At 48.8% G+C, this 12,059-nt stretch overlaps 1 protein-coding gene across 3 annotated transcripts in view; it reads right to left on the minus strand.

The window, feature by feature from the left end:
* AGO2 (argonaute RISC catalytic component 2) overlaps positions 1-12,059 on the minus strand; it is a 97,854-nt gene that overhangs the window by 40,697 nt on the left and 45,098 nt on the right. For 2 of the 3 annotated variants that reach the window (XM_081258088.1, XM_081258087.1), the window contains exon 2: positions 5,822-6,017. The exons of the other annotated variant lie outside the window; for it this stretch is intronic. In XM_081258088.1, coding sequence (XP_081114214.1) covers positions 5,822-6,017 — 196 coding nt within the window. The remainder of the gene's footprint in view (positions 1-5,821; positions 6,018-12,059) is intronic. 3 annotated transcript variants of the gene reach the window in all.

Raw genomic sequence — 12,059 nt, forward strand, 5'->3', positions numbered from 1 at the left:
TTCTCTTCTCAGAAGCAACCTTATTATTTTTAAACCTATGCATTTATATAAATACATAGGTACATAAAAAAAATACAGTGTATTATTTTTTAAACACACATGGTTCTGGAGCTTGCTGTTTTCCCAGGATGTGTGTTTAACACCTTTCCTTGTCACTATATACAAAGTGGCATCAAGTTTAGAAATAGAAATGTTATTGTATCATGTACTGTAACGTAATATTAACAAACCACATAGTTGTCTATGTTTCCAGACGTGGTATTCATACTGTGAAGCTCCATTTCATTGCTGTCCATCGTTTCACAGTACTCCACAGTATGTTTACTTAACCATCCCCATTGGTTGATACCGAAATGACTTCTTTTCTCTCTCGCTTTTCGCCATCACGATATTAGACATCCTTGTACATATCTCTCTTTGGGATGAACACTTAGAGGTAGAATCGGTGGGTCAAAGGTATATGGGGTATTATTTTTATTTACATATATATACAAAACCACCTTCTGAAAAGTCTGGACCAACGTACATTTCCTCCAGTGGACAGTACCCATAAGCAGCAGGCTGCACATGACGCAGTCATGCTGCCCTGCCCGGCTCTTCCCGAGCACCGCGTGAGCACCTGAGCAGGGCTCTCCTAGGGCCACTTGACAGAGCGCAGGAGGAACAAGAGGGAAAGTGCAGACGAAAGGTCAGGAGCACACCTCCCTCCTTCCAGTAGCCCATCCCGCGCTTCCGAGCACGGTACCACTACTTCTGACCCGTTGGCAAGGTTTCCTAGCGCTGGCTGTAAGGCCCGCACAGCCTAGACTAGCTCTGGGCCCTGGCTGTTGTGTGTGACCAGCTGCAGCCGCGATGATACTGGAGGCATCCTGAGAAGAGGGACCTTGCCTTACACTGAACCCCTCCCACAGAGGCCGCTCAGAAGGGTGATCGAGACTAAGGGCACAGCAGGCCGGGATGCACAGTGACTCATCAGAACGTCTGTAGATGGCATTTTCCTCTCAGTCTTGAATGAAGCCTCAGGGTTGAATTTATTGAATATCTACCATGTGCCCTGCACAAGGTTTTGGGAGCTCAGAATTAAGGCACTGCTCTAACAGAGGCTGCAGTGTGGAAGCAGACGGGGTGCCGAGGACTGTCTGGACAGGGTCAGTGCCAAGGGACAGTCTGCGGCCGGAGCTGCCTGCTCTTCCACCCCCCCTTCCCCTCCGGGTCCCCGCTTCCAGCGCTGCCCCGATACTGTCAGTCACTGCTCTGACTCTCCCTTCCCAACTAGGGACAGGAACCATGTCTACCTTGGCCCCTACCGTCCGCCCGCCGGCACAGTGCCTATCACACAGCGGAGGTTTCATAAATGTCGGCCGGTTGGTAGTGTGGCTGCCGAGAGGGACTAAGTCAAGGTTTTAGCACGTGGGTTTTGCCAGCACAAAAACCTTACTTCCAACGTTTTTCTAAGCTATTATGAATGATTCTAATTTTGAGATTGGACCTTAGGCCAAAGTCCATCAGAATTAATAGTAAAATGAAGAACCCTGAAGGTTCACACATTTAGCCACGCAGCAACTCTCAGGTTGGCTCAAAACCCAGGGGAGCAGCATGGCATGCCAGTCTGTGGGCTGGCCTTGCCACAAAATGCAGCTCAACACCCTTAAATATTTAAGGGCTGTTTTTTTTTTCTTTATATGATGTTCAGCTTGGTGTGGGCTAACCTTGGTTTTTTTTCTAGAAATATGAAAATTTAGTTAAAGTGGGATGAAGTCTTTTCCCATGAATGTGTCCACTTACCTCATTATGGCCTATGCTTCTCACTCTATTTCTCTCTCTCAAACAATTCCTTTGCCTACCTATGCTACTTTACTTTCTTGGAAAGGTTTAAATATAGTATAAAATTAGCCTGGCACTTCAGGTAACTTGAAGATAACTTACTCTTCTGGCTGCCTTTCATGTCCCACCCCCCCTTTTAATATACATACCCTTGCAGATTTTGTAACAACCAAATAAAATTCTAGCAATAAATTGGAAAAAAGTGCAGATCAAGACCCATCTTTGCTACTTTCTGTTTCATGAGGCAATTTCTAAACACTGGGTAACTTTAGAACCTTACAGTCATAACTACAACTGTGGGACTGTAGGAATACAGTCAGGTAAAAACATCGCATTTTAGTCACCATCAGCCTTTTCCTGTTGCCAGATGACAAAGCCTTAGTCATGCCTGTTCTCATAAAAGAAGCTTCTTGTACACCGTGGTTGATGGCATCATAAGAGCCCAGTGCCACCACGCCAATCAAAAGCCCAGAAAACGTGCTTTTTCATGCCTTCGTTCCAGCTCTAAGAATATATCCAAATCACAGATCCTCACAGGATTTTATCCCAAGGAAACTCAAAATCAAACAAGCCCATTCATTGAGCGTCTCACAGCATATAAGGCATATTAAAAGATCTCAGAAGACCTTTAGTAAATAAAGCTGTTTAAACCAGTTGTGCCCAAAGTTTTGGTTCACAAACACATTTTTTAGTAAGCACATATTTAAAGGACCTCATATAACTGTCAAGTATTGTTTCTTTGGAGACATGTCTTTTGGGGATAAATACTCAGAAGTAGAATTGGTGGGTCAAAGGGTATATACTATTTTTATTTTAACATATACACCAAGCCACCTTCTAAAAAGTCTGGACATGGGCTTCCCTGGTGGTGCAGTGGTTGGGAGTCTGCCTGCCGATGCAGGGGACACGGGTTCATGCCCCGGTCTGGGAAGATCCCACATGCTGCAGAGTGGCTGGGCCCGTGAGCCATGGCCGCTGAGCCTGCGCCTCTGGAGCCTGTGCTCTGCAATGGGAGAGGCCACAACAGTGAGAGGCCCACGTACTGCAAATAAATAAATAAATAAACAAATAAAAAGTCTGGACCAATGTATACTGGCCACACTGAGTGAATCCAACTGTTCAGTTTTACAAATAAGGGAAATGAATCCCCAAACATTCTTTCTCATACAAAGACTGTGATCAGGAAAAAATTTACAGCAAAGAGCACTTTATAGGGCACCGGCACAAACTGGGTAACCAATATGACTTATTATCAAACTGCAACTCAGAACTCTGTTTCTGACCATGACAAAGTAAGTAGACTTCTCCTCCTGCCCTAAAAAACTAAACAAACTAGAGAAAACCTGAGAGCTGTTTTTGACATTGAAAACAGGCAGCTTAGGGCTGTGACTACCGACGGAAGGAAAACGAACATCCACTCTGCTGGGAACAATTTCTAAATCAGAAAATGGAGGAGGAGCATAAGAGAGTAGCAGTCTTGTTGTGCTGCAGAGATGGGGGCAGAAGAGGCAGGAATCTGTGGGGGAGGGTACCAGAGAAGACAGCAAAAGCCAGACTCCCTCAACATAACATACATAATGTTCAACAAACAAAAAATTCACTATGCATGTGAATAAGCAAGGAAAGGTGACATGTAATCTAAGGGAAAACCTGCCAATAGAAACAGACCCTGAAATGACCCATCTGTTATAATTAGCAGACACGGGCTGCTATCATAAATATGCTATTACTATAAATACATTCAAAGTCATCAAGCAAAAAGATGGCAGCTATGAATGAACAGATGAGAAATCTCAGCAGAAATGTAAACTATGAAAAAGAACCAAATGCCAATTCTAGAAAAAGTACACTATATAAATGAAAAAAATTTTTGGATGGTTACCACAGAATATTGGATATTACCAAAAAAAGGTGGTGGGGGGGAGATAAAGTGATCTTAAAGAGAGACCAATAAAGATTACCCAAACTGAGAAAAGAGGGAGAACATTTTTTTTTTTAAATCACAATCACAAGACAATATCAAATGGTCTAACATACACATAACTGCAATCCTGGAAGTAGAGAAGGGAATGGGACAGGGAAAAAATGTAAAGAAATGACTGCCAGTATTTCACCCAAATAACATGAAAGACATAAACATTAAGGATCCCAAGAAGGAAAAATACAAAGAAAACTCCACCTAGGCATATCATTGTCAAACTGGTGAAAAGCAAAATTAAGTAGAAAGTATTTGAAAGAAAAAAGACAGATACAGGAGAACTACAAACAACAACAACAAAAAACAGATTTCATCAGAAACAGTGAGGATTAAAAGACGATGTAATAACACCTTTAAGTTGCTAGGGAAAAAACTGTCAATTTAAAATTCTACATCCAGCAAAAATCTTTCAAAAATGAGGAGAAAATAAACATATTTGCAGATTTTAAAAAATGGTGGGAGAATTCATCAATGGCAGGTTTGTACAATGAGAAAGGATAAAAGATATTCTTCAGGCTGAGGGGAAAATGATGCCAGGTATAAACACTGATCAACAGAAAGAAATAAAGAGAACTAGATATGGTTAATATGTGGGTAAATAGACTATTTTCTTAATTTCTTTAAAATAACAACATTGTACCATGGGGTTTATAACATATGTAGGAGTAAAACACATGACAACAGTAGCAGAAGGAATTATACTGAAACTACAACTGTTCAAAAACAAAATTGACAAGTATTTTTGTAACCTTCAGGAAGTCAAAGGTTTCTTAGAACACACAATATAATAACCCCTTCCAGGGACATCTCTGGTGGCGCAGTGGTTAAGAATCCGCCTGCCAATGCGGGAGACACAGGTTCGAGCCCTGTTCCGGGAAGATCCCACATGCTGTGGAGCAACTAAGCCTGCATGCCACAACTACTGAGCCTACGCTCTAGAGCCCGTGAACCATAACTACTGAAGCCCACGTGCCACAACTACCCGAAGCCCGTGTGCCTACAGCCCGTGCTCTGCAACAAGAGAAGCCACCGCAATGAGAAGCCCGCGCACAGCGAGGAAGAGTAGCCCCCTCTCGCCGCAACTAGAGAAAGCCCGCGCGCAGCAACAAAGACCCAATGTAGCCAAAAATAAATAAACAAACAAATTAAAGAGAAGAGAGAAAGTCAAACAACTCATTGCAAAAAAAAAAAAAGGATATAATGCATGAAAAGGTGCTCAACTCATTAGTTACCAAGAAATGAAATTAAACCACAATAAGAAACCATTACACACTCACCGAAATGGCAAAGATCAAAAAGACTAACCATACCAAGTGCTGACAAGGATGTGGAGCAGCGGGAACTCTGGCTGCCAATGGGAGCGTGAGGCGGTACAAGCACGCTGGAAAACTACTCGGCAGTGTCTCCTACAGCTGAACCTACACTACCCTTTGATCCAGCTACTCCACTCCCAGGTATTTATCTAAGAGAAATGAAAACGTGTGTTCACAAAAGACTTGAACAAGCAGTTCACAGCAGCTTCATTCATAACAGCAAAGCCCAGAGCGCCTAAGCACCTAATGAGAGGGTAAGTAAATGAACCATGAAATAACTGTATGGTAACACATTCCTCTGCAACAAACATAAGAAGCTATTAACACACACGATGGTACAGGTCAACCTCAAACACATGCTGAGAGAAGCGGGAGGAAGGGGCAGCTCTCAGCTCTAACGGACCCGTGGGCGGCGCGACTCCATTTACACAGGCAGGAAACGAGCCCCCAGGGACGGACACCAGCACTGCTGGTGGGGGTCGGGGGTACGGGGCAACTTTCGGGGTGGGGGGTGAGGGGCGTGGCTAAACATTCGTCAAACCTCACTGAGCAGCACACTTCCAATGCATATTTCTTTGTATCTCAATACAAGAACACTTTAAAAAAAAACCAAAATGCAACGGAAGCTTCCTGGGGGGAAAGGTCAGAAGGATCTGCTGAGAATGGAGGGTTGATTCGTTTTAAAATAAAGGACAAAACAGAATACCTGTTAACTCTTCTTGGGCATTTCTCTGGCTTGATATCCAATTCATAATGATAGATGTCAATTTTTGGAATGTCCATTTCAAAGAAGTTGGCCTGTAACTTGATCGTTCTCCCGGAGGTCCCGAAGTCGGGTCTGGGTGGAGGCTTGAAGGCATACCCTTGGACGGGTGGCGGTGGCGGTGGAGGAGGGGCAAGCACTGGAAACGGCAAAGAGAACGCCTGTTACCCAGGGCCCACGCTGAGAGGGGGCTGGCGCCTGCCCCGGGCGCCGCTGCCCTCCCCACCTCCCTGGACCCGCCATCACAGGCCCGCTGGCACTGCCGTTCCCTCCTTCCCCCCTGCTCCTCCTCCCCTTGAAACTGACGCCCCACCCCGCCCGGGGCCACCTCATCACAGAGCGCCCCCAGTGCCAGGCTCACGGCCCCCCAGGGCGCGCCCTCCTCGGCCACTCGGCCTCGACACTGCACCCCGCCCTCCCTGCTCAAACGCTTCCCTCCCTGGTCCGTCCTCGCTCACCGGCCCTCTTCACTTCTGACAGGCTCACAGTTCCAGCCCTGCACCCACAGCTCCAAGTCCTTCCCCCAGGCCTGCGCCTCCACTGATGAGGCTGAGGTCTACTCCCCTGTCAAGACCCTTCCCACACATTCTTCACGGCCAACTGCTCAACAACGCTCATCACCTCACCCGCTTTTCTCTCTAACTCCTCCTTTCCCATCCACCTCTCTCTACCTCAGCTCGGGGTCCCATCTCATCCTAGTGGGGGCTTGGCTTCCAGGCCCCTCCCCCACTCTCCACACATTCTGATCTCACTCTGGCCAGATACCTTTGTGGCCCCCCAGCACGTAGCCCCGACATTTAGGCCCTCATGTCTCGGCCTTATCTTCTGCAGCTCTGAGGACCCTCCCCACCGAGAAGCAGCCCCACACTTGAGAGCCCTGCACGTGCCGCTCCTGCCCAAGGATCCTGAAGGATCCATTCATTCCTGTAGCCCTCGTGTGTCCAGCGCACTTTATGCGCATTTCCAGTTCGAGTCTGGCGCGCTGTGCTGTCCTCACACTTGGCTCTCTGCCTGACCGGCTGGACCACGAGCAGCTTGAGAATCAAGGTCTAAGAGAGCACCTGACGCACAAGAGCCCGAAACACTGGATCCAGCCCATCCATTCACACTTGGGAAAGCCCAGGCTCAGACAGGCCCAGGAAGGGTGCCAAAGTCGCTCACAAAGTGTCCTCTGCCACGAGCCACCGAAGTCACGAAGGAAGGTGTCTGCAACATCCAGAGTCAAGAACGCCGAGCCTCCCAACACCAGCACTCACACAGCCCTTGACACGGCGCCCCTGAGTACCACCTCCTACACCACAGTCCCTCTTCCAGGGACTTCTGACAGCTGTGCCTGCGTCAACGTGGTACTCAACTACCCCTGCCATCTCCCTCCTGGAAGCCAAGACGCAACACCCCCTTCTCTGCAACAGACCAAGATCACCTTTCCACAAAGGAGTCTCACCAGTCAGCCAATTCGTTACTTAAAAATGCTTCATAATAAACCTCTTTGGTTACCACACTTGCCATGTACACTTGTGTTCTCTTTCTTTGCATATGAGAGATTAAAGATGGGGCAGTGTGAATTGTCAGCAAATGAGACAAAGCCAAAGGGGTAAAGACTCATATGGAATTAAAGGGACCAAGATGGTCATGACAGTGTCCCTCCTCCATGACTCTTAAATCCATTAACTTAATCTAGGTGTGATTTTTCCCCCCATAGATAGTTAAAAAAAAAACAAAAACAAAACAAAAAAACACTTCGTCCCAACTCGAATTTTCAGTAATTCCATTAATAAAATTCAAAGTCGTTTTAGGAAAAGAACCAATGAAAAAAATTTCCGATTAACAGTATACCGTTAATTTTCGCTCAAATATCTTTGTTTCAAAAAAGTTCTCATTAAAAAAAAAATTCCAGGGCTTCCCTGGTGGCGCAGTGGTTGAGAGTCCGCTTGCCGATGCAGGGGACACGGGTTCGTGCCCCGGTCCGGGAAGATCCCACATGCCACAGAGCAGCTAGGCCCGTAAGCCATGGCCGCTGAGCCTGTGCGTCCGGAGCCTGTGCTCCGCAATGGGAGAGGCCACAACAGTGAGAGGCCCATGTACTGCAAAAAAAAAAAAAAAAAAAAAAATCCATGTACTGCAATCCCTATTGACATTCACTGGGAACAAAAGTACTCTACGAAAAATAATAGAAGCTGTTCTTACTGTATTTCTGACACAGTAAAACTCAGGGAGTCTTTGAATCCCTTGTTTTATACTTTGGTTTCTTTCTATGAGAAAACAAACATGCTCTAAAGGTTATTAATCTCATTGAGCTAAACCACCTGGAGACCTTCAGGTCTCTCTCCACTAAGCTACTATGACTTCATAGATGACATATTCACAGCCTTTCACAACAGACCATCCCTCCAACAAGCACGACTGGGTGCCCCTTACATGCTGGGTAGCGTGCCAAAGACCAAAGATACAAAAATAAACAGTTCTCAAGCAGCTCACACATCACCTCCCAGGAGAGTGTCTGAGTGCAGGACATCCAGTGGATTAGTGTGTTTACTTCTCCAAAGTCAGCACGTCACACGGGGTCCTCGCACTGAGGGTCCTGACCACGCCAAGGAGGGGACACCACTTGCTCCCTGGGGACAGATGCAGACTCTCTGCACTCAGCACTGGGTGCCCACTGACACAAGGTCCCTGTTCTCAGGTGGCCTCCCACCCGGCAAGAGGAATCTCACGAATGTAGAGTCAAGGTTAAACCTTTGTGTCCCAGGAAATGTCCAGCCCCAGAGCCACAGAAATCTGGCCCACAGGGCAACTGCAGGAACCGGAGCATGATCCATACTGAAGGGAGTCTCAGCTTACAAAGAGCTTTCAGTTTTCTTTCTTGCAATTGATTTACAATATCATGTAAGTTTCACGTGTATAGCACAGTGATTCAGTTTTATACATACATATATACTTTATGCATATACACACATATTTATACACATGTATGTTCTTTTTCAGAATCTTTTCCCTTATACATTATTATACAATACTGAGTATAGTTCCCTGTGCGTCCCTTCTGGTTCACATTTCCTAATTGCGCCTCACAGCTACGGAGCAAAGGGGTCATCTGTGAACTGTGAAGCAGTCCAAGGCCCAGAGAGTAACACAGCTGGCATGCCCACTCCATCCCACTCCCCAGGCTGCCCCCCCGCCCCCGCCCGCCGGCTGTCAGTCCCCAGCCTTACCTACCTCTCAGCAAGGCAGGGTCAGGCCTGGGGCCCACCTCTCAGGCTGAGCCTACGCCTCCTATACCCCCAACACCCACCACTTGGACACGATAAGCCGTGGGAAACAAGGAGAACAGTTCACCAGTTTGCGTCACTAACCTGTATTAATAAAAGCAATGGGGGAAATGCAATGGTAAATTATTTATAAAATATATAATTTCATAAGATATTTCTTCCTTGCTTCTAGATTTTAATAATGAAAATACTGACAGTTCGTGGGGAGGCGTATGGAATATAAAGTCACAAGTTAAAGCCCTCTAAGCAGAGGGAACAGGGTGAGGACCTGTGTGGTTTTTTTTTTTCTTTTAATATAGAGTTATTGATTTATTTATTTAGGTTGCATCGGGTCTTACTTGCTGCGCGCGGGCTTTCTCTAGTTGCAGCAAGCGGGCTTCTCATTGGGGTGGCTTCTCTTGTGGCACAGCACGGGCTCTGGGCGCACGGGCTTCAGTAGTTGTGGCACGTGGGCTCAGTAGTCGTGGCTTGAGGGCTCTAGAGTGCAAGCTCAGTAGTTGTGGCACACGGGCTTAGTTGCTCCGCGGCATGTGGGATCTTCCCGGACCAGGGCTCGAACCCGTGTCCCCTGCATTGGCTGGCGGATTCTTAACCACTGCGCCACCAGGGAAGCCCAGGACCTGTGTTTCATACCTTTGGGAAGGAAACTCTCCCACCGAGGGACATGCAAACTGCGCCGGGCCTCAGTCCTGAGACACCTTGGCTCTGTTTTTCTGAGGTGTAGGGAGTCCCAAGTGTAAACTGCCAAAACAAGCAGGAAGATCCACAAACAAAGCCCCGGAGAGGACGCAGTGGAGCAGTGGAAGCACAGAGCTCCACCCGTGCTGGGGAAGGGACACGGGACACGAGGGGAGAGGGAGGAGGTGTCAGCTCTTGGCCCCGAGGCCAAAAGGAAGGACGAATGGGCACACACACGTGTGACACAGGGGATCCGAAAATCCAGCCCAGCATCACCTAGAGTTGAGCTCTCCAGGTGCTCCCCTCGCACGGCCCGCAGCCCTTCACACTGCGGCAGGAATGGGGGCTGCCACGCACAGGTGCACCGGACGGGCAGGGCGTCGGAGGGAAAGGGTGAGGAGGGGACATGGGGAGACCCCAGAGCACAGGCTCCCTGGTCGACCTCCTTACCCTGGGCTCCCAGGAGCGGGTGCCACCAACATCTACAAGTAAACGGAAGCCCAAGGAACAGCCCAAGAGGAGGTAGCATCTGGGGAGGAGGTCACGCAGCTGGCATTAAGCAAACTGGCCGTGGCGCTGGCCGCCTGCTCAGCAGGGACCCAGCCCCCAGTGCCTACCCCACTTCAGATGCCACCTCCTCTCCCCTGCTCCTGCCATGCCGGCAGGCCGAGCGAGCGATCCCCCAGCTTCCAAGCTCTCTCACATCTCCTCCCCTCTTCACGGAGAAATTCAGGTCTGACCTTCCTGTGAGAACTGTCGGCAGACACCCCAGCCTCACTGCTCCCAACCCCGGGCAGCACGCACAGCACATTTCCCATCCAGCAACTCATCAAACAGTTTTGTTTGGCATGGATTTCCCGCGGTTAGGCTTGCCTCTGCACGGGGCACAACCTTTGGGATCGGGAAGGCAAACCCTTCTTTCTCATCCAGCAACACTGGCTGTCACGGTGGGAAAGGACTCGTCCACAGCAACGGCCAGCAGAGCCCCAGCACTTCAGTGACTCGGCCGCCAGCCCCCGTTCCTGACCAGAGTGCTGCGGGCAGGAGTCCCCGAGCCTGAGAATCTAGCACGGCGTCAGGGACAGAGCAGGCACCGAGGGTTTGCTGAGTTGCTGCTGATATCCAGCACGTGTGTTTAAAATTTCCATCTTTAGAGCCACAGCTCAGTCAGTGAAAGGGAAACATGTAGTGAATGAGTAATCGACTTCCTGTATGAGTAACCGGGTCATAGAAACCAGAAAGCTTTCAAGAGATTCCACAGGAGGCGAGCCTGTCATTGCACTGGGCGTCCTGCAGAAACCCACCCCCAAGGTTTGGACTGCCGCTGGGTCCCAGAGCAGGGCTGTAGGACACCTGCCCTCACCATCTCTTGGCAGCCCCTCGCCAGAGCTGTTCGCCTGTCCCAGCCCTCCCCCGAGCGAGGGATGGAGGCACATGGACGCAAACCCACACAATCACCCCTCCTCTCTCCCACCCGGAATTGGGGACGTAGGTCACACACCCGAGGAGCCAAGGAGATCCCCTGAGACTGCTGCTTACATGGACCAGCGCCGGCAGGGCCCCAAGACACGAGGCGACCTCACAGGCAGCTAAGACCCCCTCCAAGAGAAGGAGGTTTGGCCTCCTTCCGAATGTGCCAGGTATCCAAGAGCTGGCGGCGGGGCCATTCTTCACCGACTAGATCATGGGGCACTCCCTAAAGCAGCACCTGTGGGTAACTTCCACTCAAGGAAGCCGTCTTGTTTCCTTACCCGTGATGGTAGACGCGGGCCACTGGGTGAATCTTTCCTATACTGTAGTCTTCTCTCTGATTATCACCCTTATTACAGAAGATGTAGAAAAATACAAAGAAAATTTAAATCATCTGTTATGCCAGAAGTTGACTAACAGGCAAAGCTGGGACTCAGACACAGGTCCTGTTGTCATCAGAGCATGTGAGGTTTGCCACCAAAGCGGAGCTGCCTCCAGTCCTTCTGAGAGAGTAGACAAGTTTAAATCACACAAGGGACTTCGCTGGTGGTCCAGTGGTTAAGAATCCACTTTCCAATGCAGGGGAGGCAGGTTCAATCCCTGGTTGGGGAACTAAGATCCCACATGCCATGGAGCAGCTAAGCCCACGCGCTCTAGGGCCCACTCCCCTCAACTAGAGAGCCCACATGCCGCAACTACTGAGCTCATGCACCACAGCTAGAGAGAAGCCCGCGTGCTGCAACAAAGAGCCCACGCGCCACAAC

Source organism: Mesoplodon bidens (genome assembly GCF_964165515.1).
Source record: "Mesoplodon bidens genome assembly, chromosome: 16".
In the NCBI taxonomy this organism is placed as follows: Eukaryota; Metazoa; Chordata; class Mammalia; order Artiodactyla; family Ziphiidae; genus Mesoplodon; species Mesoplodon bidens.